This window comes from Mrakia frigida, assembly GCF_051309035.1.
Source record: "Mrakia frigida strain ATCC 22029 unplaced genomic scaffold BDY24scaffold_12, whole genome shotgun sequence".
Classification (NCBI taxonomy): Eukaryota; Fungi; Basidiomycota; class Tremellomycetes; order Cystofilobasidiales; family Mrakiaceae; genus Mrakia; species Mrakia frigida.
The window spans coordinates 247,169-271,197 of NW_027481269.1; the positions used below are offsets into that span (position 1 = coordinate 247,169).

The window sequence follows — 24,029 nt, forward strand, 5'->3', positions numbered from 1 at the left end:
AGGAGAGGGGGGGAGAGTTGGAGGAAGGTGAGGGAGAGGGAGGACGACTTTGCGAGCGTGGGTTGGTCGCAGAAGCGAAGGATTTCTCGTTTGAGTTCGATGGGTAGGAGGGAGGGCGGGTTGTAAGGCGAAGAAGATGGTGTGTCTAGGGAGGATGGGAGGACGGCGACGGGTTGGGGAGGAAGAAAGACGGAGGAGGAGGAGGAGGAGGACGGAGGAGGGTCCATCTTGAGCTCGTTTGGGTTCAGTTCGGTACCGCTGAGATGCTGTAAAGAAAAGGAGTTCGATGAAGACGGCCGTGGAGATGGGGCCAGAGAAGTTGAGATGAACTTTTCTGTTTGTTGCTGGTCGTTAGGAGGGAGGGAAGGAGGGACGTCGAGCTCTCAATTTGGGGACACGCCGTTGACCTTCAACTTGCACTCGACCTCACCTTCCCTTCTTTCTTCTCCACCTCCACCACCCGACCCTCACCTACACACTCGATGGCTTCTCCTTTCCTCAAGAAGACCAAGAAGAAATCCAACCTTCGGATCATCCAGACGGAGGACGACGAGTCGGAAGCCTCGTACTCGAATCCAGCATCGCCAGCTCAAGGAGGAGCATCCGACGCCGACTTGTCTTTCCAGGACAGCCCTTCTTCAGCCATAGCAGCCGCTAAGGCTAAAGCCAAAGCTGGAAAGAAGAAGAAGGCTCCCGAGACGAGATTGAGCTTTGGAGGAGGAGACGAAGACGACGTGAGTCTTGAGCTCTCCCTCTCCTCCCTTCCCTTCCCTCCCTCTCGTCCACCACCTCGGCTCCTGCTCTTCAAACATTCAAGCTGACCTTCTTTTCGGTCTTGCTGCTATTATAGGAATCCTCTCCATCGACATTTGTCCCCAAGAAGTCCGCTCTCTCTCGAGCTCTTCACATCCCTGTTCCTCCTTCCTCCCCGTCAGCTTCCTCCTCCTCCTACGCACCTCAACTCCCTTCAACGCCAGTCTCCAGCTCCTACTCGAAAGACTACATCAACCAGCTCAAGGCTTCAACACCTTCAGCACCTCCCTCTCGACCTCCAATAGATCAGACGGACGACGAACTGGACGCCAACGGATGGAGTAAAGCAGCGCGAGAGAAGTACGGAGACATGATCGTTGGTGAGCCCCTCCCTTCTGCTTTTCTCAGCATCTTGAGACGTCCTCAAACCTTCGGCTAAGTCTTCTTTTCTTTCCTCCAGACGACGTCGCCACCTCGATACCTAACGCCAACGAAATCCTAGCCGCCAAAGCTCGTCGAACCAAGCTTCGTCTCAACCCGAACGCCGAAGAGTTCATCTCCCTCGACGGTCAATCTGGAACAGTCAAGATTCGAGACACCTACGATATGGATCGAGGCGGTCCTCATCCGGACTCTCGTCTGGTCAGGGAGGAGGATGAGGAAGGGGATGGCGCAGATGGTGAGCTTCGACTTCTCCTTCCCTCCTTCGAGCTCGACACCGAGCTTCGAGCTCACGTTCTCCATCTTTGTGCTTACTTCAACCAGATCACGCCGAGTTCACGGAAGCCAACGAACGGATACCTCTGGGGAAGAAGGCCAACCGGGATGCTGCTCGTCGGATGAAGGCTGGGATTGTGGAGATGATTGACGACGCGTGAGCTTGACTTTCTCCTTCTTGCGTCTGGAGCCTCGAACGTCGCTGACTGTTGGGTTTCTGGTTTGGTTCGGGGCATCAGGGAGGACGATGGAAGTGATGAAGAGGGACGAGAATGGGAGGAAGCTCAGATTCGGAGAGCTGCGAAGTGGGAGGATGAGAAGGTCGAGAAGGTGAGGTTCGATCCTGCTTTCCTCCTTCGAGAGCTCGGGCTGATCTTTGTTGCCTCGTCTCTCACAGGTCAAGCAACCGTATCGACCTACACCTAGTGAGCTCTCGTTCTTGAACCTCGTTTTCGAAGACTACTCTGACCCGCTCCGTTCCCTTTCCTCTCAGTTCCTGCGACTCTCGCTCTTCCCTCCCTCTCCTCGGCTTCTTCAAGACTTGCCGCTGCCCTTTCAACCCTCACAGTCTCCCACGCCGAGCACGCTTCTCGTTTGGAAGCCGTCGATCGGGATCGTGCTGCTCTTGACACTCAGGAGGAAGGTCTGCGGAAGGAAGTCGGTCGAGTCGAGAAGAAATACGAGTGGGCGAGGGAGTTCAAAGGTTGGATCGAGGAGGTTGGGAAATTCTTGGAGGTCAAGGTTCGTACATCTCCCCTTTTCATTCCTCACCAACATGAGTGCTGACTCGCATCGTTTTGTTGTCTTGCAGTACCCTGAACTCGAAAAGATCGAATCCGAAAACATCTCCCTCCTCACCGAACGCTACTCGATCCTCTCCCTCCGTCGCCTCGCCGACGACTCGGACGATCTCTCCCTCTCTCTCGGCGTTCCTCTTCCTTCCTCCTCCGCCTCGCTCCTCCCCTCCCTTCTTCCTTCCTCATCTACCGACCAACCTCCTCAATCCCTCCTCCGTCAGGCCCGTCGTCAAACGCGTCTCTCCCGCTTCCCTCCCTCCACGCTCAACTCAGCAGAGGAACAAGGCCTCCTCACGGACGAGGAACTGTCAGGGGATCTGGACGCGGATTACAGAGCTGCGAAGGAGGATCTGAGGAAGAGGGTGGAAGGGCTCTTTTCGGATGTGGGTGCGGAGGATTTCAGAGATCCGAGTGTTGGATTGGCGAGGCGATTTGCGGTTTGGAGGAGGGAGTATGGGGAGGAGTACGAGGGCGCGTTTGGAGGGTTGGGAATGGTGGGAGCTTGGGAGTTCTGGGCGAGAGGAGAGATGGGGGATTGGGATCCTTTGAGGGTGAGTTCTCGCTCTTCGTCCCGACGCGTCTCCTTTTCGCAACCGAACTCTTCGCTGACCTCGCACCCCTCTTTTCGTTGTTCTTGGAACCTGCAGTCCGACCGTTCCCTCGCTTCCTTCGACTTCTACTCTTCTCTCCACGAGTACTCCCGTCCGAGAGGTCAACGGAGCGACTCGATGATGTCGGACGAGGACGAGGAAGCGCCTCTCGGACCCGACGGAGATCTCGTCGCTGCCATCGTTGGAAGCACCGTCGTTCCTCGGTTGATGAAGCTCTTCGAAGCTGGAGCGTATGATCCGTACTCGAGTAGGGAAACGAGGAAAGCGGTGGATATGGTGGAGCAGGTGGAGGAGTTTGTGGGAAGAGAGACGGGGAAGTTCCAGGTTCGTTTTCCCTCGTCTCTTTGTCTCTCCTTCGTTTCTCGATTATATCGACTGATTTTTCCTTTCGTCCTATCTTCTACCAGACATTCATCTCCTCCCTCCTCGCCCCCTTCTCTACCCTCCTCCAAGCCCTCACCTCCCTCGTCCTCCTCTCCCAACAAGGCTCCCCTCCACCAGCCTTCGACCCCCTCTCCATCCCCTCCCGAGTCCGATTCCTCTACCGTCTCACCAAACTCATCAGGAACACCCTCGCCTTCCGATCGTACGCTCCTGAACGAGTGGCAGAGCTGGCAAACGGGTTTGCGGAGGTCGGGAGGATCGTAGCGGAGACGGATTGGGAAGGGGAGGGACGAGGATGGGCAGAGAAGTTGGTGAAGGGGCTGCCGAGGGGAGTGTTGGAGATTGAGAGGGAGAGGAGGTTGATTAGTGGACCGCCTAGGGGTTGGTAAAAGTGACTGAGGATCTTGATGTGAAGAGCTTCGGGACTTTGCGATTCGAAAGGGAAAGCAGAGAGAGACGCGAAGTGGAGGTGAGTCGTCCCGCGTAGAGAAGCACGAGCGAGCCGTTCGTCTTTCTTGGTAAGGATGGAGGGCGGAAGGATAACAGTAGCGGGCTGACTTCAGCATCTTTCTTGGCCTCTCCTCCAGAAAATTTGGTTCGCTGACGTACTTCTATAGCCGATGGCCGAAACCGAAGAGAGTTGGCTCGTTTCGAAGACTGCCTTTCCTTCCTTTCCTCCCTCCCTCCCAACTTTCACCCCCTCTCCCTCCTTCCCAAACCATTCAATCCCTTCTTCGAACCACCATGGCTTCAGCTCTTCACAACCCTGCTATCTACCTCGTTGGAGCCACCGGTCTCACTGGTAAGTTGCAGGAACAGCGCTCGTGTATGCACCGTTGCCTCCCTCCGAGCTCGAGTTCCTTTCTTCTTCCTTGTCCTTCCTCCCTTTCCCATCCTCCCACTCGTTTCGTTCACTAATCTTCGTTCTCTCTCTTTCACTCTTTCTCAGGTAACGACACCTTCCAAACCATCCTCGCTTCCCCTTCTCGGTTCTCTTCCATCACCACTATCACTCGACGACCTCTCGAATCCAAGCTGCCCGTTCCCTCCCCTGCGACTCCTCACACCAACCTCGTCTTCAACTTCAAAGACCCCAAAACCTGGAACCTCGCTGCTCCCGCTACTTCTACCACTGCTGCCGTAGCCAACGAAGATAAAGTCTTTGTGACCTGTCTCGGAACCACCAAGGCTGCCGCTGGGAGCATCGAGGAGCAGAGGAAGATTGATCTTGATCTGAACCTTGAGCTCGCGAAGGCTGCTAAGGCGGAGGGAATCGAGACTGTGAGTATTTGGATCCGTCAAACTTCTTCTTTGAGCTCGCATGCGAAGAGGAGGAGAGCAGGCGAGGATGGGATGGGATGGGTGGAGGAAGGAGGAAAGCTCAAGCTGATCATCTCCTCGCTTCCTTTCCTTTCTCATTCTCTTTCTCCAATCCAGTTCATCCTCCTCTCTTCCACTGGAGCCAGTGCTACTTCGTACAGTCCCTACACCAAGATGAAGGTCAGTCAAATCTCGAACCGCATCGACGAGTAGGAGGGAGGGCAGGGAAGGAGAACCGAGAGCTCATGCGCCTGACACTGACCTCCTTTCTCTCCGTCTCGTTTCCTTTCAAAATCACGCAGGGAGAGCTCGAGGATGCTGTCAAGGATCTTGGTTTCAAGCGAACTTTCATCCTTCTGCCAGGATTGCTGGTCGGAGCTAGAGATCATACTCGAACGCTGGAAGGGGCTGCTCAGGGTCTTTTTAAGGGATTGCGAGCAGTCGGCTTCCCTCTCCTGGATCGAGCTGGTGTGGACGCTGATGTGTGAGTCTGATTTTTTAATACTTCGCGGCTCGGGGAAGTCGGATCGGAGAGATGAGGAGGGAGGAGTTGAGCGTGAGGTGAAGACGAAAAGGGACTTGAAGCTCACCTCTTTTTCCCTCTTTCTGTCGCTTTCCACAGCTTGGCCAAAGCGATCGCCAACCTTGCTCACTCGAAGGAGGAAGGAGTTCAGTGATTAACAACGCTTCCCTTTCAAGAGAGGCTCTGCTTTCGAGACGAGACAAAAGCTGAACCATCGACGCGTCTCATCTCTTTCCCTCCCTTCCTTCTCAGCTACTACTCCAACCAGCAGATCATCAAGCTCGGAACCGCTTAGAAACTAAATTTTCTCGTCTTCGCTTCGTCCCCTTCATACCCTTCTTTTCTCCCCTCCCTTCGTTAACGACCTGATCATGACTTCTCACAATTCAGCTGTTCGGGCGCTTCCTCCCCTTTCTCAGCCAGCTCATCGTCTCCTTCTCGTTGTGACGAAATTGCAGCTTTCACTTTTGTTACGACGTCCGTGCTCAATAAACAGCTCGAGATGAGGCTAGCCGACGGAGGAACCTCGCTTCTCGACCACTCTTTCCTCTGCCGCCTGACGTCTCACCATTCGTCCTGGGACTCTGTTAGCTCTCTTTTGGCTCTATTTCTCAGCTTTTTGGTCCGAGGCCGTGCTCGGGTCTTCCTTCCACACCCAAACCACCAACCCTCTACATCCAACTGAAGCGACGATGAAGTGAGCTTCCCGCTCTCTCTCTCTCTCCCTTCCTCCTTCCGTCACTGAATGCATTTCCTCCTCTACACAGACCAGCTCTTTTTTTCCTTCTCGGAGCAGCTCTTCTCGTCAACTCCCAATCCTTGAACTCGACCTCAGCCATCCTCAACGCCTCGGCGACCGCCACCTCTTCTCCTCTCCTCGCTGCCTCGACCACCCCTGCTGCAAATCCCGTCTACCCCGTCCCAACGGCGTTTTCACCACCTTTCTACCCAGCTCCTGATACTCGAGGAGAAGGCGCTTGGAAGGCCGCAACAGCAAAGGTGAGCTCAGGAAGTCGAACTCATCTTCGTGATCTCCTCCGTCGGCTTCTGTTTTTCCTTTCTCTTGAGTGCTGACTCCTCCTTCCGGTGCTTCGGGTCAAACAGGCTAGAGCCAGGATTTCAACTTGGACTCTGGAGCAGAAGGTCAGTAGTACGCTTGGCGCAGGAGTGCAGTTGTTTTGGGTTTGGGCTCGAGGAGGTCGAGGAGAGATCACCGCGCTGACGACTCTTTCTTCCTCACTTCTCTGTTTTCTTTTGATCGCTGTGCGCTTTTTTGCTATAATTATCAGGTCAATATCACTACTGGAGGTGAGACATACAGCTGAGATGTCTGGGAGCTACTCCACTCGCTCGGAACCGAACTGACTCCCGACGCGTCGTCTTTCTTCCCGTTCCTCTTCGTTCTTTCTTTCGGCAGTCGGATGGCAGAATGGAAGCTGTATCGGAAACATCGCCTCCCAACCCGAGCTCGGCTTTGATGGGCTCTGCTTGCAAGATTCTCCACTCGGAGTGCGACGAAGTGACTTCGTCTCAGTTTTGTGAGTCTCGTCCCCATCACGTCCTTCTTTGTTTTTGTTCTGGCTCTCATTCGAAGGGTGCTCTTCTATATCCTCTTTTCTGATCTCTTGGTTCTTGCTCGAATTTGCAGCCCTGCCGGAGTGAACGCTGCTGCTACGGTTCGTCCCTCTCCCTCGATTTTCCTCCCGTCGGTCTTCGTCTTTCTCACATCTGGCATTCCGACTGCCACTTCTATCAGTTTGATCGGGGTCTCATCCGAGCTCGAGGACTCGCTATGGCTGAGGAATTCAAGGGGAAAGGAAGTGAGTCTTTGGTTCGAGGTCGCGTTTCCTCTTCGACCCGGCGAACTGACCTCGTTCTTTTTCCCCTTTTTCCTACCAGTTCACGTCGCCCTTGGGCCTATGATGAATCCTTACCGAGCTGTTCAAGCAGGAAGGAATTGGGAAGGCTTCGGTGGAGAGTGAGTCTGATTCAATCGTCGAGATTCGACCTTTTTCACGAACTGAATCAAACTCGCACTCTCCCTCCAGTCCTTATCTTCAGGGAGAAGCAGCCTACGAAACCATCAAGGGAATGCAGACTCCAGGGAAGGGAGTTCAAGCTGTCGCCAAACACTAGTTCGTTCATCGTCTCAAGGGCATCGCGTCCGAGAACTGACTTGACTCCCTCGATTTAATCAGCATCGCCAACGAGCAGGAACGAAACCGTACTGAATCGTCAAGCAACGTAAACGATCGAACTCTCCATGAAGTCTACTTGGCGCCTTTTCTTCGCTCTATCCAGGCGGACGTCGCCAGCGGTCAGTTTTCATCGCAGATCGATTCTGCTTCGCTTTCTCATCCTCTCCCCCGACGCGTCGCCTTTCTTCCTTCCTTCACAGTCATGTGCTCGTACAACCAGATCAACGGTTCTTGGGGTTGCCAGAGTGAGTGAATGGCTCTATTTTGACGCCCATCGTGTAGAGCTTCGATGCTGACTCCTCCTCCGTTCGTAGATAGTGCCCTTTTGAGTGAGTCGCCTTGAGTTATCTGTCCTCCTCTCCCTCGCTGATCTCGATCTCGATTCTCGCAGATGGTGTGCTCAAGACTGAGCTCGGATTTCAGGGATACGTAATGTGAACATCGGGTCAAAAAAGGAGGAAGATCGATGAAAAAGGGAAGGACGCGTCGCTGACTCTGCTCTGTCTTCCCCTTCGGGTTTCTTAGGTCGGACTGGCAAGCTCACGAGTCAGGAGTGGGAGGAGCTCTCGCAGGTGCGTTCAAAGGAGGCAGCTTGAGAGAGAGACAGGAAGGCGGCTCGACTTCGAAAGGATGGAATCTGTGCTGAACCTCTTCGCTCTTTTCAGGACTGGACATGTCGATGCCCGGAGACATCATCTTTAAGTCTAATACTAGCTACTGGGGATATAACCTCACCGAATCAGTTCGAAATGGATCCGTCCCGGAATCTCGAGTCGACGTGAGTTTTCTCCTTCGCTTCGAGCCTCCTCGGTGCTGACCGTTTTATTCTTTTTCTTTGCCCGATCGAAGGATATGGCCACTCGAATCCTCGCGGGATACTACCTTCTCGAACAGGAGCAGGACTGGTCTGAGGTGAATTTCAGTGAGTCTCGTTCCCTTCGACGCGTCGAAGAGTCCTCGCAAGAACAAACGATGAACCCGTCCTTCGTCTCATCTTCAGAATCCTGGGACCTCCAACTCGACCCTCTTTTCAACAAGCATGTCAACGTTCAAGCCGATCACTACAAGTACGTCGTCTCGTTAGTCTCTTCCCTCCTCAAGAACTAACGAATTCTTCTCTCCTCGCCAGACTGATTCGTGAGATGGGAGCCGCTTCCGTCGTACTCCTCAAGAACGACAACAACGCCCTACCCCTCAAACCCTCTCTCCGAGATGTCTCTCTCATTGGAAACGGAGCTTGTCCGCCTTGGAAAGGTCCAAACGGATGGTACGTGTTGACGATGAGGAGAGAACGCGTCTCGTTCTTTCTGACTCTGCTTTCTCTGCTCTTCTTCAGGAATAATCGAGCTGGAGCAGACGGAAACCTGGTGATCGGTTGGGGATCTGGTACTGCTCGTGAGTGCTTCCCTTGTGGTATCGTCGTGTCGACGGAGCTGTATTCGAGCTGATTATCCCTCTCTCACATCGGACGCGCAGAGCTTCCCTACCTCATCCCTGTGTGTCCAAGTCATTTCAAAACTTCCTCTTCTTTATCTCTGACCTTCCAACACATACGTTTCCTTTGTTTTTCAGCCTCTCGAAGCAATTCAGCAACGAGCGAGGAAGAACGCGACGACAGTCATGTTCGTCTCTCGTCGGCCTCTGCCCGCGACTAGATGTGTTGATCATATTCGCTGACTCTACTCTTCTCCCTCTCCAGCTGGACATGCGATAATTGGGATAACACAACTATTGCGACGGCCGCTACAGGACCGGAAGCCGCTCTCGTCTTCATCTCCAGCAACTCCGGCGAGGATAACGCCGTCGTAGATGGAAACTACGGTGATAGGTACGTTGCTCATTTTGAGTCTCCATTCGTCGCTCTGAGCGATACGTAGGGCGCAGGCAGTTCCCCCTTCCCTCTCCTTCCCGACGACGATGCTGATCTCGACTCCCTTCCATTTCGCAGGAAGAACATATCTGCTTGGCTGAACGGAGACTATGTCGTCGAATCTGTTGCCTCTAGAAACAAGGTGAGTTCTACCTTTCAGCTTCAGATTCGGCGCTGAATCCACGCCTGGTTTTCTTTTCTGCGTCCAGAATACCATCGGTTCGTTCTTTCCTGTGACAGGTCGTCTCCAGCACGCTGGCTGCTGATATTCCTCTCTCTTCACAGTCATCATCAACAGCGTAGGACCGATCCTGATGCCTTGGATCGACGTGAGCTTGCTCTTCGCTTCGAATGGGACGCGTCTTTCTGACGACCTCCCTCGCTGATGCTCTCCTCTTTTGTCCGAGGCAGCACCCCAACATCACGGCTATCGTTTGGGCAGGGCTGCCAGGTCAAGAATCGGGTGAGTAGAAATCATTCTTGGCGAGGTCGATGAGAGCTGAGATCTTCTGTCTTCTTTTGTTGCAGGAAACGCCCTCCTCGACGTTCTTTACGGAGAGTGAGCTCCCTCTCCTTCCGTCTTCTTGACCCATACTTCCGCTGACCGACTTCGACTTGCGTGTTCATCAGTTACAACCCCTCTGGAGTGAGTTCTCTCGTTCGGCTCCTCGAAATTCACCTCTCTCGTTGTGCTGAAGCCGCTCTTCCTGCTCGTTTGTTCGCCAGCGGCTCCCTTACACCATCGCCAAGAATCAAGAAGATTACCCAGTTCCATACATCAACTTCCAGACCACGTTGGAGCCAGCTCATCCTCAGATAAGTGAGTATTCAGAGCTCATTTACCTCAACGTCTCCGCTTCCTGACTCTTATCTCTTCCTTGCTCCCCTCAGACTACACCGAGGAGCTTCTCGTCGGTAAGTACTAAACCTGGTTCCATAATCTCTGCATTTTCTAACCTGCCTGGTCTTTCTCCTCATCCAGATTACCGGTTCGTCTCTCCCGCCTTTCTCTCGACGCGTCTGCGACGGCCTGATCAACCTCGTTCTCGTTCTCTTCTCGCAGATGGTTCCACGCCAACAACATCACTCCTCTCTTCCCCTTCGGATTCGGACTCTCCTACACCGCCTTCGAATACAGCGATCTCGAGATCGTCGAGGCAACCGTTTCCAAGAGGCATCTCGTCGAAGAAGGTCTTCACAAGAGGGCGAACACGACTGAGGTTGGATCGTCCGTCGCTGAATGGTCAGTCCTACAAGCTCATTAAACTCTTCTTTTCTCCTTTCGCTGAGTTTTGCGTCTCACCCAACAGGCTCCACGAGACTCGATGGTCGGTCGAGGTTAGTTCGGCTTCCTTTCTTCGACGCGTCGTTTCTCCTCTCCCTCTCTTTGCTCACTCCCCCTTCCCCCTTTTCCATGCAGTTCGACGTCACCAACACCGGATCAGTGAACGGATGCGACGTCCCTCTCATGTTCGTTACCTTCCCCGAAGCTGCTGGAGAACCTGTGAGTCGATCTTTCCCCTTTCTTCTTTTCCTCCTCTCGTCTCGTCTCGACTCGCCGACGCTGAACCTTTTCCCCTTCTCTCTTCCCTCCGAACTCAGCCCCGAGTCCTCCGAGGATTCGAGCGAATCAACCTCGACCCAGGGGCGACCACTCGAGTCTCCCTCCCTCTTTCCATCTACTCGCTTTCGATTTGGGACGTCGTCTCTCAGGTTCGTCTTCTGTTTTCCGCCATCCTTTCTGTTTCCCGGGCTCACCCTCTTTTACTGCTTCTTTCTGTCTCCAGCGATGGGTCAAACCCGAGGGAGAGTTCAAAATCGTCATCGCAAAGCATGCCGACGACACTCAACTCGAATCGACGCTCTGATCTTGACCAGTCTGCTCTCTTCTTTTCCTCTCGTACATAGTTACACCTCTCGCTCGTCGTACTCTTCCCTCAGAACTAGCTCTTTGAAAGTCTCGATCCTCATGAACTCTCTTCTCGACCTCGAGCTTCGAGTCCGAACTGTTCCTTTGCGAAAACGCAGCGAGGAGAGAAGGCAGCAAGTCGTTGATATCGTAAGTTAGGTTTCCGGTTGAGAGAAGAATAAAGTAGCGAGATAAGGGGATATTGAAGCGGCACGGTGACGTGTGATGTAGAGGGTGAAGCCCAAGCGAAGAAGAAGAAGAGAGGGACCGAGTCGAGACGTCGAGCGGCGTCTGTACAAATCGACAGTGTAGAGAGTAGAACACGATTAAAAAGTACGGAATCTATAATGGACTATGACGTAAAGCTATGAGGCAAAAAGAAAAAGGGGGAAGTAAAGCGTGTGTAGTCCAGAACAAGCGGCCTTAGAACCCTCTCACTCCCGCTCCCGCTGCTCCAATCTGTAAACCCTTTAACATCCCCCACATCCCCTTGATCTTCTGCACTCCTCCCATCGGTGCTGCTGGCGCTTCTTTGACCTCCAGGGGTGAAGCCGTCCTTCTCCTTGGAACCGACGAGGATCGGTGAGGTTGGGGAGGAGAAGGGGAGGGAGCGTTCGAGCCGCCCATCGTCGTCGATTGAGATTGAGCTCTTGCTCTCTCTGGTCGAGGAGAGGCGACGGGTAGGACGACGAAGGGACTGATGGGAGTGGGGAGAGTTGGAGGCTTTTGGGAGGAGGGAGTGATGGTGGCTGTTGGCGAGGAAGGAGCGAGAGTTGGAGTGGAGGAAGAACCGTGATCGTTCGAGAGGGGAGGTGAGAGAGGAGGGTTGTAGCTCGTCGGAGGTGGAGTTGAAGTGGTAGAGGGAGATGAGACTCGAGGGAAGTAGGGTTCCTTCTCGGCGGCGGCTGATGGGGAGGAGGAAGGAGACTCGTCGAGACTGAGAGGAGAGGGAGGGAAGAGCGTCGATGAGGGCGAGTCCATGGGATTCCTGCTGGCCATGTCGTACGAGCTTCCGTCTCCGAGGATCCATACGGGTGTTTCGAGAGTTGAGGAGATGGGCGAGGCTGGGCTGAAGGTGGTTGAGGATGGGAGTGGGACGTGAAGGTCGACTCCTGGGGAGCGGCGAGAGACTCGCTGTTGAGAGGGAGAGGACGTGCTTGGGAAGGCAGCGGTTGTCATGGTCGGGCTGGATTTGGGAGTGGCAGTTGTAGGGTGTTCGTCGGCGGCGAGGAGGGAGGAGGAAGAGTTGCGAGAGGTGAAAGGGCAGCGGGAGGAGGAGGGAACGAGGGCGACAGGCGACGCGTCCGATCCAGCGTCGTCTTCCGCCTCTTCCTCCTCCTTCAGCACCTGCGTAGCTCTCCTGACCATCGACACCTCGTCTACCAGCACTCCCTTCACTCGCTCGATGAAACCCTCGATCTGTCCTCCGTCGATGTCGTCGCACGAGACTCCGTTCGGCGTCACGCACCCGTTCCGTTGTCCAACTCCTACTACTCCCCTACCACCCTCGAGCGGTCCAAACTCCTTATCCTGCTCGAGCCTATCCTTCTCGTCTCGTTCTCGCTTCTTGAGAGCAGCCTGACTCCAGGGCGCGTCCTCCCAGCTGGATTGGAAACCGAGCTCGACTGATTTCTGGCATTCGGGGCAGCACTCGGTGAGGGTTTCGACGGGTCCGTGGTTCTCGTCGATGAAGGAAGTGACGTTGGAGGAGGAAGCGACCGGGGAGGTTGCCGAGTTGCGACGGAAAGGAGAGTGGATGAACGACGAAGGGCTTTGAACGCGTTGGAGCGGGAGGGAGGTTGCGAGGAAGGGAGCTGCTGAGGATAGAGATGGGATTTCGTGGTTGCCTGTCGAGGAGGATGTGCGTCCGAGGTGGTTGTGGGTTGAGAGTGAAGAGCGTTGGAGGCAAGAGCGAAGAGGAGGAGGAGGGATGGAGCCGACCGCTGGAGAGGTCGGAGGGTGAGACGCTTTGAGAGACGGGAGTCGAAGGGAAAGTTTGCGAGTTGGAGTAGGGATGAAGGAAGCTGTAAGAAGAGCATTAACGGAGACGAATAAGGTGCGAACGGGATAGATCGTCAGTAACAGCATCATTCCTTCTTCTCCAAAGGCGGGGCAAAGGGAAGGGGGAGGTCGAGGGGAGAGGCGGGAGGAGAGAGAGTTTGGGCTCACGGTCGTTGAGGTCCTCCTTCGTTGGCGTTCGAGCGAACGATAGAGGTAGAGACCTGGAGGAAAGACCAACGGAGATGATGATGAGCTCAAGGAGAAAGCAACAAAAAGAGGAGAAGAGAGAAGCGAGAAGGGGAGAGGGGGCAGGGGAGGAAGGGAGGTGCTTACATCTTTCTCATCCCAATGGTTCGAGGAAGAGCATGGCCCGGCCCTTCTACGACAGATACCACAGTATCGAATCTGATGACCTTCTCTATGGCGTCGTCCACGTAGAGACCCGTCTTTCCTTCCGTTATCGGTTTCATTCTCGTTGGTGGGCGTTGGAGGGAAGGAAACAAAAGACGGCTAACGGATCAGAAGACTTCGAGACATTGAAGCTGAGCTCATCGAATTGACGAGCTTCCTTCCTCTCGTTCCCTTAACGCCAACAAGCCTCCAGAGGATCAACTTCCCTACCAGTCAAAGATGGATGTACAACCTCCTACTGCTATCGCTTCTGGTCCCTTCGTACAAGTCGGTCCTATCGTTTTGAGCTCGCGCTTGGCGCTGGGAAAGAGGAAGGGAAGGTCTGAGAGGCGAGCTCAACCCTTCCTCCCTCCTTTCTTTTCCTTCTCTACAGCTCCCTACAGAGACGATCCGAGACATCTTCGACCCTCGTCAAGGACAAACAGGATCGTATTCGACTCGCTCAGACGTGCAAGAGGTTCAAGAAGGTTGGTCTCTCAAAAGCAAAAGAACGCAGAGTGGGAGTGAGGAAAGATCTGATCGGTCCCTCCTTCTCTTTCTCTACCTCAGATCCTAGCTCTCAACCTCTACTCTACTTTGAAGTGCCGAATCCACGATGGTCCTGGTCTCCTTGCTCTACGAGGGGTGGCTCTCAACAGGATCTCCAAGCGAGTCAGGTCAGTTGTTCCGTCTCCTCTCGCGCTCTTTCCCTCTCCTCATTCCGACTCTCCTCCTTTGCTTTCCCTGATCTCAGAACTCTGGAAATCTCTCCTCATGGCGGAAGCCTGCTCCCCTCGTCCTGGCGACACCTCAGCTCCGTCGTTGCTTGCCTGCATCCCTCGTCTTCCAAACCTCCGCGAGCTCTCCATCCATCCCGCTCTACTCACCAATCTCCTCCTCGATAATATCCTCCTCTCTTCCATGCAATGCCTCCGATTCAGCTTCCCTATCACAAGGAATCTTCTCCCGCTGGAGCCCTTCAAAGGATCCCTTCTCCCTCGCCCCCAATCACAACCTCCCCTTTAGCATCCCTTCGAGATTCGTTCTCTGGGTCACCTCGAGGTCGGACGCGACTTGGGTCAACCAGCTCCTCTTCTTCTTCCACCAGCTGGGAGTCGAAGCCGACTACCTGGAACTCACTGTCGTCGCCGACGTAGGACTCCCCTCCGCCCTCCTCATCGAACACGACGTCGGTCTCAAGGTTCGTCGCGTCTCAACCGCAACCGGACTTCGTCCTTTCCCAGTGAGCTGGAATATCACGGGAGAGGATTTCGACGAGCAGGCTTGGGTCGTGTGGTACGAGGGGGATGTCCCCTACGCCCACGAGGGAGACAAGTCGAGGACGCTCCTTCGAAGCCGATTCAAGCAGGCTGGAAGACATCGAGAGGGTTGGGATCGAAAGCCTGTCTCTGCTCGACTTGTTCTAGTCAAGGATCCTACTCCGATCTCGAGGTTGTTGATGACGTGTTCTGTGGAGGAAGTTCGAGCTGCGTTGACGAAGGTGGGATTGGATTCGGCGACGTTCGACGCAAGGTGAGCTTCTCTCTTCCCCGCTCATTTTCCTTCCTTCCTTCCTCGAACTGACCATTCTTCCCCTTTCGCTTTTTTACCAGTCCTCTCTCCATCCTATGCAGGACCCGAATCCTTCGAACTCGTCTTAAGGTTCGTTCGAGCTCGTTTCTCCCTCGAGAGTACGCGTCGCTGACCTTTTTGCTTTCCTCTCTTCTTCTTCTTCGCTCCCCGCTTTCAGATCCGGATCTCCTTCTTCGACCGTCGTTGCAGCGTAGGATCAAATCGGAGGAAAGTGAAGTCGTTGGATAGGAGCGAGTTGTTTTGTGGATGGAGCCGTTGAAGGGGAGGAGGAAGGAAGGAAGTTCGGGGGAATCGATGAACCTGGCTCGATCTTCCTCTCTTTAGCTCCTGAAAGACATCTCTCGATGAAAACACAACGAACAGATCACTCATTTCCTTCACACTGCATCAGAACAGAACATACCAAAGAGACCACAGTCGCATCAAGATCGTAACACGAACCAACGAAAAGAACAAAACCCCCTCCGCCTCAACCCCTCCCCCAGAAAGCTCTCTAAACTAGACCCAGCCACAAAAAGCAATCTAAGCCTTTCCAGCGCTTCCCAACATCTTCATAAACCTGGTGACCTCCTTCTTGTAGATGTCGGACGCTCCGTCGTAGATCTCGGGCATACCGAGCTTGGCCTCGAGGATGGAGTTGGCGAGGAAAGCGTTGGTGGGATCTCGAGCCCACGAGTTGATGTTGAACTTGGTGACTCCACAGGCGACGAGCTCGATCCAGATCTTGTCCTCGAGATCGTCGGTTCCGTGCATGACGAGCTGAGGAGGGGGGGAAGGAGAGAGGTCAGTGAACTGAAGAGGTCGGAGAGGGAGAGGGAGAGAGAGGAAAGGAGGGAAAAGAGAGCTAGCTCACGTATTGTCCCGCAGGTCGGGTGATGGTGTCGAGCTTCCTCATCCTGATTGATACGGAAAAAGAATCAAGCGAAGGTCAGCGAGCTGAGGTGAGAGGAGAGAAGGGAAAGGAGGGAAAGGAAAGGAGACGCGTTCTCGAACACTCACAAGTCGAACCTGAGGTTGGGCTGCTTGAGGTATCGTCCGTGAAGGTTTCCGATACAGGGAGCAAGGAGGGTAGCTCCGGTTTCACGCATGAAGGTCTCGGCCTGTACGTTCGAGAAGCAGAAGGAGGAATCGAGGTCAGCTCGAACGAAGAAAAGAGCAAGGTTGAGCTCGACGCAACGAGGTGTGAAGAGAACTAACCTTATCGGGGTTGGTGAGCTGACCATCAGCGATAACTCGAAGTCCGGCCTCTCCTCCCTCTGAAGAACGTGAAAGGAACGAGAACGAAGATGTGTGAGCTCGAGAATCGAAAAAAGGAGGCAACGAAACAGAGACGGGCCGACTCACCCAATCGTCCCAACTCAACCTCGCAAGCGATTCCCAACCCAGTAGCTCGAGTGATGTGCTTCTTGGACTGTTGCAGATACAAAGGAACGAAAAATGGTCAGAACGAAGGAACGGGGAAAGCTCGGTTGGGGAGTTGTTGGTGTGGGCTGAAAAGACGACTCGAACTCACGATCTGGATGTTCTCCTCATCATCATCAGCATGACTCGAGTCGACCATGATGGAATCGAAAGCGACTCCCTCCTCAGCGAAGGTCAAAGCGGTGTCGATGTCGTGGTCGGTGGTAGCGTGGTCTGTGAGAGCGACAAAAAAGTCGAGGTCAGCCCTTGGAACTCGAGGGCTCGGAGATGGCCCGGAGGACGAAGGAGAAAGAACGAACCGAGATGGATAGCGATGGGAACGGAAGCAGCCTTGGCGAGGGAGAGAAGGCACTCTTATTGAAGCGAGCGAGAGTGGGTTTGGAAGGAAGGTCAGCTTCTGGGAAGAAAAGCGAGAGGAGAGGCGAAGCGAACGGAGAAGGGAACGAACGAAGTCCAGCCTTTCCCCAGTAGTGAAGCGTCACGGGGAAGATCTCAATGATAGCAGGAGAGTTGTTCTCCTCGGCAGCTCGGATGGTTCCGATGGCGGACTGGAGATCGTAGCTGGAGAACCAAAAAAAAAGGAAAGAAGGGAGGAAAAGGAAGGTCAGCTTTGGAGAAGTAGTTCGGGAGAATTGAGCCGCACCTCCCTCTCTCTCTCCCTTCTTGCTCTTTCGAGCAAGCGAGAGGAGGCAAGAACAACACTCACACGTTCATAGCGACGACCTGAAAAGCACGAGCAGAGAGTGGTCAGCACACAAGAGAGAGAGCTGAAAAGAAGGGGAGGAAGAAGGAGCTCACTCCGTAACCTCCAGCAGCAGCCTTCTCGAGGATGCTCAGCGTAGCGTTTCCTTTCAGTTGAGCGGGAGTGGAAGACATAGTTTTTGGGAAAGGTGGTGAGAGGGAAGAAGGAAGGGAAGGAAGGGTTTGAATGAGATGATGATGGTTGATGGAGAACAAGAGGAAGGGATGAACGAGCCGACCTTTAAATTCAAGGAGGGAAGGAGTGCCGGGGTTCGATCCGACGTTCCGAATCCGCGTTCTCTTGAAGGGCGAATCTCTGCTTGCAGAACTGAGAAGGGACCAAGCAAGGAAGAAAAGAAGGGAAAAGAGCGAGACCAAAAACTTCACGTTCTTCCCTAAGCAAAACTGGCAGGAAAGCATGGAGGCCGATGAGGACTCGAGTCGCCTTTTCTTCTTCCTCACGCTTTTTATTTTTCTGTTTGCTCTCCTCTCTCTCGCCTCTCCTTCAACCTGGGACTCTCGCCTCTCCTTCAACTGGTTCAAGACTTTTCCCTTTCATCACGGCGTCTCTTAAAGAAGAACGGAAGAGCTCTCGAGATGTACCATCGTGCGAGCATCGAGGGAGGATCAAAAAGACGGACGCGTCGCCAGTCTCCTTCTTGAGGCTAAAGCACTCCTCCCCTCTCTCCCCTCTCTCCCCTTTCCCCCTCAGCTCCGCGCTCAAAACGTCAAAAAAGAAGATCAAAGAGGAAACCCAAACCAAAGCAAAGCAAAGCAAAAAAAAACGAGGGAGGGAGGGACGCGTAGAAATGCGAGAAAAAGGCGAGTACAAGCAAGAACGAAAAGAAAGAAGAAGGTCGTAGTAGGTGATGAGAAAGAAAGTAAAGCTGATGGAGAAGGTCGTTAATGAGAGAGGGAGTGCACAGAATGAGACAGAAGAGAGCAAAAGCGAAGAAGGGTTGGGAGGTGGGGAGGTTCAAACGAGAGGAGCGAGGTAAGGAAGAAAAGAAAAAGGGGAGCAGAACCCAAGATGCGTGTGTAGGTGTGTGTGCGAGGTCTGTACGAGCTACGGTCGTCCTCCTCCTCCTCCTCTCCTCGTCTCAACGCGTTCGTTTCAACTCGTTCAACTCGACTGTCCTCCAAACCAAGCGAACGGACCTCCCCTCCTCGACTCGTTCTCCGCTCTTCGATGTTCCTCGGCGGCAGTGGTCGAGTCCGGGTGGTTCTCTCCTCGTTCGGCGGCTTCGAAGGCGGCGCTGATCATGGCTGCAAACGAAAAAAGGAAGAGGGAAAAAGAAGAGGGGAAGAGGTCAGCGAAAAAAAACAACGCGTCGAAGGGAGGGTTGGAGATGGAGATTAGGGCTGGAAGAGGGAAGGACGACTCTACTTACAAGCAGGCAGATCCGTTGGGACTCCACTGGCGTAGACGTGGGAGTCGAGAGGACTGGGAAGAACAAAAAAAAACGAAGGTGAAGAAGGAAGGAAAGGAACGACGGGTCAGCGCCGTCGTCTCTCGAACCGACCCCGACCGCCAAAACGCAGTACGAACGAACGAAAGGTTTAAAACTCACCTATACCCAGGAGGGCTCACCTCCCTCGCCGCTCCAACCTCTCCCGTCCCACTCCTCCCACTCTCCGTCGTCGGATTCCTCGACTGCCTAGTAGGCCGGACCGTCTCCCCCGTCGAATCCGTCCCCTCGGAACTACTACTCGTAATCGTCGACAACCGATGCTCTGCTCTCCCATTCGCACTCCCTTCTCCGTTGGAACTCCGGCCCCCAAAGAACGACGCGCCTTGCTCCCTGAGCGAATGCAGCGAGATATCGAGCAGGTTCGGCGTGGGAGGGTTGTGAGGACCCATGGGTGAGCCGTACTCGGTTCCGACGAGGGAGTTGGTTGAGGAGGAAGGGGAGAGAGGTTCGATGTCCGCGTCGTCGTCGTCGGAAAGGGAAGGGGAAGCGGTAGGTGGGAGGAGGAGACCTCTTGGTTCGTCGTCTGAGGAGCGATCGACGGGGGAGAGGTAGGGGGAGGAGACGTCCGAGGGAGGAGTGAGCGCTCGACGAGGGGTTGTAGACGACGAGTTGGAGTGGGAGTGGGAGTGGGTGCGAGAGGAAGAGGCGATGGGGTTGGTTGGTGGACGAGGGGAAGGGTTGGTGCTGGTTCGGGAAGAGGATGGATTGTTGTTGGAAGAAGAGGGTTCGCCGAGTCGAAGAGGAGAAGGGTGAACGGGAGTGGTTGAGGCTGAAGGCGGTTTGGGTCGTCGAGATCGATGCGTCTTCGGACGAGACTCTCCTCCTCCTCCTCCTCCTCCTCCTCTCCTCCCTCCTTCCCCAGCAACATCCACTCCTCTCGACCCTGACGCACTCCCAGCACTACTCGTCGACGCGAGACTCGACGAAGAAAGGAACGATCCTCCACTGTTCCCTCTCCCGTGCGTTCCTCCCCTCCCTCCTCCAGCTCCCGTACTCCTCTCCGGCACAGGCGTCGACGCTCCACTCCCTCCTCCTCCGAACCCAGCCTCCAACAAGATACTCCCTCTCTCGCTCCCGTACGCCGGCGGCGGCGCCAACGTCCCGATACTCGGCGCCAACCCCCACTTCTTGACGTTGGCCTCGATGAAGACGAACCCTGACTGTCCGAGGTTGACGTGGATGGTCGCTGCTCCTGAAGCTCCGACGGTCGGGAAGAGGTTGAAGCGTTGCAAGCCGACGAAGGCGTCCTCGTGCTTTCGACCGTTGAGGGTGAAGAAGACGGTTCCGGTGCGAGGTCGGTAGCCGACGCCTAGGACGTCTCCTTCGGCGAGAGGACGACCGTGCGAGCTGGAGGTGAAAGGGTAGTTGTGGGATTTGAAGCCGTCGGATTGGTAGGCTACCGAGTATTTGTTCCAGCCTGTTTGGTGGAGAAAGTAGAGAGAGGGAGGGAGGGAGGAGAGGTCAGCTTCGAGCTCATCGTTTCGCTCCCTTCCCTTCTTCTTCCAAGCTCCCAACTCTCCTCCGAATCTCAACCAACCACTCCTTGCACCACCTAATCCTCCCCCAATCAGGACCCCTCGTTACTCACCAGGCAACCTAAAACTCGGATACGGCTTGGTCGCCAACCCGATCGCGACGTCCGTCCCTTGAGGCTTCTCGTACATCTTGCACTCAAAGTAGTAGACCTCGTTCAACTTGGGCAACGGCAGATTCGCCATGACCGAGTTCCCTCCTCCTTCCTCGACGGGCATCCCAGGTCCGTCGGCGAGGAAGGTGATCTCGGTTCGGGATTGGACGTAGAGGGAAGGGTTGGATTCGTAGTCGGGTTCGAAGCACCAAGCCGAGACGCCCTTTTCTTGGATCGTCAGGAACTGGGAGAGAGTGATGTCGGTAGGGATGGAGGAAGGAGGGTAGTGGAGTTGCCAGTCTAGATAAAAGACAAGAGAGGAAGAAAAGAAAGAGCGTTCAGCGTTCGTCGGGAGGATCGAGCTCATCATCGAGAAGCGATGCCTTCTTCCCTCCCTCCCTCTCTCCCTTCCTTCCTCCCTCCTTCGCTCCTCCAAATATATATACAACCCTCCCGAACCAACCCCCCCAAAAAAGAGAGAGACGCTCATCACTCACCTTTCGCCCTCTGATAGCCTCTCCTGACATCCTCCTCCTGACCCTCCAACCACCTCGCTTCCACTCCCTCGAGCCCTCCCTCCCCAACGACTCCCTCCCCGTAACTCAGATCAACAGGTCCACTGTCGTCTCCCAACCTATAACCAAATCCCAAACGGATATCAAAAGCGAAACAACAAATCGATTGTAATCAGCGTTTTCGTCTCTCGCACCCACACCCACTCTCCAATCTCGCCTCTCGCCTCTCCTCCTCCTCCAGCTTGTCCACTTCCTTCTTGGTTTGTAAGTTCTAACTCCCGACTTCCGAACAGAAACGCTTACCTTATCCCCCTCTTCTTCTTCATGATCAACACCGAGATCAAGAAGACCAAGATCAGGAAGAGCAACGTCGAGAGAACGATCAACAGAGGGAGCAGAACGGCTAGAACCGTCTCCCCCGTTCGTCCGACGCCTCCTCCTCCTTCGTCCAGGGTTTCAACAACGACGATAGAGTCGAGTCCGAACGAAGAAGAAGAATCCTGCTGCGGCTGCGGATGGGAGAAGTGCTGGAGGATGGATTCGAGGGTGAGAGGAGGAGGAGGAGGAGAGGAGGAAGAGGAGGAAGAAGGGGAGGAGGAGGAGGAGGAGGGGGAGCTGACGAGCTCGGAGGTGTCTCGAGCGAGGAGAGGGAGCGTCCGTCGGCGGGACATTTAGAGAGAGAGGGAGAGAGAGAGAGGGGTGTGCTCTTGGTCGTAGAGACGGAGAGAGGAGAGGGTGAAGGAGGGGAACGTTGAAGCCAAATCGAGGCGAGGGTGGGTGTTGGACGTTGGAAGCGAAGGGAGGAGGACGAACTCGATCAGAGTTTCGAGAGTTTCGATCTTCTTTCAACTTCATCGAGTATAGTAGTAGCAAAATTATCAAAGAAGATGTTGCTTAGTCGCTCTAGTAGATCGTTTCGACTTGAATTTCGATTGATCGATCGATTTAGAAACTAAGCTCCCCAACTTCCCTCCTTTTGCCTGCTCTCCTCTCCTCCCTCCCTCAAGCCTTGACCTTAGGCTTCACGTCCTCCCCTACAGCCCTCAACAAACACCCGACCTCCCCTTTCGAACCCAACGCCTCTTCGGCAGGCAGTTCCGCCTCGTCCCATCCGTATCCGTACCCGACCGCGAGCCACGTCCCGTCCGGCGAGCAACCCAGCGCAGAGATCGAGTTGGGGAACTTGGGGTAGGCCTTCATTCGCTTCTTGGCTTGCTGGTCCCAGATGGACACGGTCGCGTCCGAGCCGCCGGAGCAGAAGGAGTTGTAGCTGCGAGAGAGAGAACGAAGGGAGGACAAGGGAGAGAGGGAGAGGTGGTTAGTTTTGAGAGAGGAAGAGTAAGAGAGGGAAGGATGGCGAAGAGAGGGAGGTGGGAGGAAAAGGTGGGATTGGGAAAGACAAGAGGAGCGATACGAACATGGGATGGTAGGCCAACGCGTTGATGGGATAAACGACGTCCTGTCCGTTCACCGTCGCACGATGACACCGGTACGCGTACTTCTTGGACTGATCCTCAGGTGCAAAGTAATCCACGGCAATTCGACCTTCGATAGAGCAGGAAGCCCAACCTGTGTGTGTCGTGAACAAAGACGAACGAGACGCGTTGAAGGAGGGGAAAGGTGGTCAGCTCGAGCTCGCTCGTCCGTCCGTCCGTCTGTCTCTCCTCCTTCTTCGTTCCTCTTCCTTCTCTCCTAACCCTCCTCTAGCACTGAACCGAGTCAAGAAAGGAGACCTAACTCACCCTTCCCATCACTCATACAAGCGACCTTCCTCGTCATGTACTTCAACGCACTCTCCCTCTTCTGTTCCGGCTCCTCGAGCTTCCTCACGTCGTACACGTACACGTTCCTCTCGGCCATAGCCACCACCAGACGGTTCCCTTTGGTATCCATCGAGTAGACCCGAGCGGGGAGTTGGTGAGAAGCGACGAGGGGAGTGGAAGCTCGAGGATCGTAGACGTTGAGGTGCGAATCCCAGGAGCCGGTGATGAGGATGTCTGAGGTGATGAGAGGGATAGGAGGGAGGTGACGGGTAAAGGGAAGAAGAAGAAAGGGGATTGAAGGAGGGGAGGGAAAGGGTGAGCTCGACGAAAGAAAGGTGAGGCTGAGGCTGAACGAAGGAAGGGAAGGAAGAGAGAGGGAGGAACGAACTGGCTTCCGACGACCAAACAACCGACTTGACAGCCTCCTCGTGCTGTCCGAGAATAGTAGGAGTAGAAGTTTCGAGATCCCATCTGTGTTTGAAGTCCAAGCATTCGAAGGATGGGAGGAAGGGAGGAAGGAGAAAAGGTCAGCTCAGCTCAACTCCTTCCCTCCCTCCCTTCTTGTCCTTCTTCGCCTTCTTCCTTCGTCCCTTCCTCGAGCTTCTTCGAGTCGAGGAGGGAAGAATACTCACGATCTCACGCGTCTATCGAGTCCACCACAGAAAGCCGTCCCTGATTCCGACGAGAAGCACGCGTCGAGAAGAGCAGCTGGGTGTTGATATCTTGAACGAGGAGCAGAGAGAAAGGTCAGCTCTCCCATCCGTCGAAGCGAGAGCATAGGAAGTAAGCTCACTTTGCTGGTGGCACAGCCTGGTAGGAAGCGATGTTGTGGAGGAGTAACGACTGCAGAGGAGAGGCGAAGGGAAGAGGAGGTCAGCTCGTTCGTCTCCAAGGAAAGAAGAGGCAGGCCGTCGGACTCACTCCATCCCACGAAGACACGAGGAGCTTTCTCGAGTCTGGGGAGAAGGTGAGGGAGGAGATGGTGTCCTTGGGAGGTTCAAGAACCACATCCGAAGCCGACATCGAGGAGGAGGGATGGGTTGGTGGTGTTGGAGGGAAGAAGGAACCGTTTCAAGATTCGTTCTTGAGTTCCATCTTCTCCCTTTCGCCGAGTGAGAATTTTCGTTATCGAGCTACATGCTTCAATCATCTACCTCTCTGATCTTTTAGACCCAAGAAACAGTGTTTTTCCTCCTCAGAAGTCCTTCTCGAGGGTCCTCGCACGTCTCAGCGCGCAAGTCGATCCGTTGATTCCCTCGCACCCGCCTTCCTTCCTTCCTTCCTCCCTTCCTCTCTTTTCCTAGCACAGGTCCGCGTCGAGGTGCTCTACCCTTTCTGCCGTCTTTCCTCGTGAGATTTCTTCACCGCGTCGTCGTCTCTCGTTCCTCGTCCTCGTCCGTCGCGGCACTTCCAAACGTCTGCT

General features: G+C 54.6%; 9 protein-coding genes across 9 annotated transcripts; 4 read left to right on the plus strand and 5 right to left on the minus strand.

Moving 5' to 3' along the window:
* Positions 1-405: 405 nt before the first annotated feature.
* BDY24DRAFT_33509 (nineteen complex-related protein 2-domain-containing protein) lies at positions 406-3,888 on the plus strand. The gene is made up of 12 exons (XM_076637179.1): positions 406-734; positions 851-1,133; positions 1,214-1,432; positions 1,519-1,627; positions 1,710-1,800; positions 1,868-1,895; positions 1,964-2,211; positions 2,282-2,342; positions 2,430-2,818; positions 2,915-3,202; positions 3,286-3,731; positions 3,850-3,888. Exons 1-11 carry the CDS (start codon positions 483-485, stop codon positions 3,649-3,651), a joined length of 2,334 nt encoding a protein of 777 aa, XP_076497414.1. The 5' UTR covers positions 406-482; the 3' UTR covers positions 3,652-3,731; positions 3,850-3,888.
* Positions 3,889-5,495, plus strand: BDY24DRAFT_33502 (uncharacterized protein). The gene is made up of 5 exons (XM_076637174.1): positions 3,889-4,064; positions 4,212-4,543; positions 4,700-4,762; positions 4,885-5,066; positions 5,205-5,495. Exons 1-5 carry the CDS (start codon positions 4,007-4,009, stop codon positions 5,257-5,259), a joined length of 690 nt encoding a protein of 229 aa, XP_076497415.1. The 5' UTR covers positions 3,889-4,006; the 3' UTR covers positions 5,260-5,495.
* A 38-nt stretch (positions 5,496-5,533) lies between these two features.
* BDY24DRAFT_386332 (beta-glucosidase) lies at positions 5,534-11,159 on the plus strand. The gene is made up of 36 exons (XM_076640088.1): positions 5,534-5,802; positions 5,873-6,104; positions 6,210-6,248; positions 6,395-6,413; positions 6,523-6,643; positions 6,754-6,781; positions 6,862-6,925; positions 7,005-7,083; positions 7,154-7,240; positions 7,304-7,422; positions 7,504-7,548; positions 7,618-7,632; positions 7,695-7,737; positions 7,829-7,875; positions 7,969-8,081; positions 8,153-8,225; positions 8,304-8,370; positions 8,433-8,570; positions 8,640-8,698; positions 8,780-8,799; positions 8,876-8,925; positions 9,003-9,131; positions 9,252-9,315; positions 9,383-9,392; positions 9,459-9,502; positions 9,585-9,636; positions 9,702-9,732; positions 9,804-9,819; positions 9,900-9,993; positions 10,065-10,088; positions 10,156-10,162; positions 10,237-10,416; positions 10,484-10,511; positions 10,594-10,677; positions 10,776-10,886; positions 10,961-11,159. Exons 1-36 carry the CDS (start codon positions 5,798-5,800, stop codon positions 11,039-11,041), a joined length of 2,418 nt encoding a protein of 805 aa, XP_076497416.1. The 5' UTR covers positions 5,534-5,797; the 3' UTR covers positions 11,042-11,159.
* Positions 11,160-11,505: 346 nt separating this feature from the next.
* BDY24DRAFT_369807 (uncharacterized protein) lies at positions 11,506-13,553 on the minus strand (the record flags this gene model as incomplete). Its single annotated transcript, XM_076638075.1, has 3 exons — positions 11,506-13,106; positions 13,252-13,304; positions 13,417-13,553. The coding sequence occupies 3 exons, from the start codon at positions 13,551-13,553 to the stop codon at positions 11,506-11,508; spliced, it is 1,791 nt and encodes a 596-aa protein (XP_076497417.1).
* A 124-nt stretch (positions 13,554-13,677) lies between these two features.
* On the plus strand, positions 13,678-15,371 carry BDY24DRAFT_386339 (uncharacterized protein). The gene is made up of 6 exons (XM_076640089.1): positions 13,678-13,761; positions 13,868-13,961; positions 14,044-14,150; positions 14,228-15,006; positions 15,087-15,135; positions 15,224-15,371. Exons 1-6 carry the CDS (start codon positions 13,714-13,716, stop codon positions 15,323-15,325), a joined length of 1,179 nt encoding a protein of 392 aa, XP_076497418.1. The 5' UTR covers positions 13,678-13,713; the 3' UTR covers positions 15,326-15,371.
* A 217-nt stretch (positions 15,372-15,588) lies between these two features.
* BDY24DRAFT_414470 (class II fructose-bisphosphate aldolase) lies at positions 15,589-17,364 on the minus strand (the record flags this gene model as incomplete). Its single annotated transcript, XM_076643316.1, has 10 exons — positions 15,589-15,825; positions 15,920-15,962; positions 16,066-16,166; positions 16,264-16,322; positions 16,411-16,477; positions 16,580-16,701; positions 16,788-16,841; positions 16,937-17,049; positions 17,195-17,211; positions 17,287-17,364. 10 exons carry the CDS (start codon positions 17,362-17,364, stop codon positions 15,589-15,591), a joined length of 891 nt encoding a protein of 296 aa, XP_076497419.1.
* An 858-nt stretch (positions 17,365-18,222) lies between these two features.
* Positions 18,223-19,706, minus strand: BDY24DRAFT_33700 (uncharacterized protein). Its single transcript, XM_076637258.1, has 4 exons — positions 19,160-19,706; positions 18,801-18,860; positions 18,621-18,673; positions 18,223-18,495 (listed from the first exon to the last, which is right to left on the minus strand). The coding sequence occupies exons 1-4, from the start codon at positions 19,567-19,569 to the stop codon at positions 18,353-18,355; spliced, it is 666 nt and encodes a 221-aa protein (XP_076497420.1). The 5' UTR covers positions 19,570-19,706; the 3' UTR covers positions 18,223-18,352.
* A 29-nt stretch (positions 19,707-19,735) lies between these two features.
* BDY24DRAFT_339684 (SSH4 family protein) lies at positions 19,736-21,514 on the minus strand (the record flags this gene model as incomplete). The annotated part of the gene is made up of 4 exons (XM_076637374.1): positions 19,736-20,118; positions 20,290-20,628; positions 20,826-20,962; positions 21,147-21,514. Coding segments are annotated over 4 exons (1,227 nt in total), but the record flags the coding sequence as incomplete, so codon positions are not given.
* BDY24DRAFT_386347 (poly(a)+ rna export protein) lies at positions 21,405-23,663 on the minus strand. The gene is made up of 7 exons (XM_076640090.1): positions 23,528-23,663; positions 23,400-23,449; positions 23,239-23,328; positions 22,995-23,077; positions 22,586-22,840; positions 22,262-22,412; positions 21,405-22,113 (listed from the first exon to the last, which is right to left on the minus strand). The coding sequence occupies exons 1-7, from the start codon at positions 23,627-23,629 to the stop codon at positions 21,846-21,848; spliced, it is 999 nt and encodes a 332-aa protein (XP_076497422.1). The 5' UTR covers positions 23,630-23,663; the 3' UTR covers positions 21,405-21,845.
* Between the last annotated feature and the right edge of the window lie 366 nt (positions 23,664-24,029).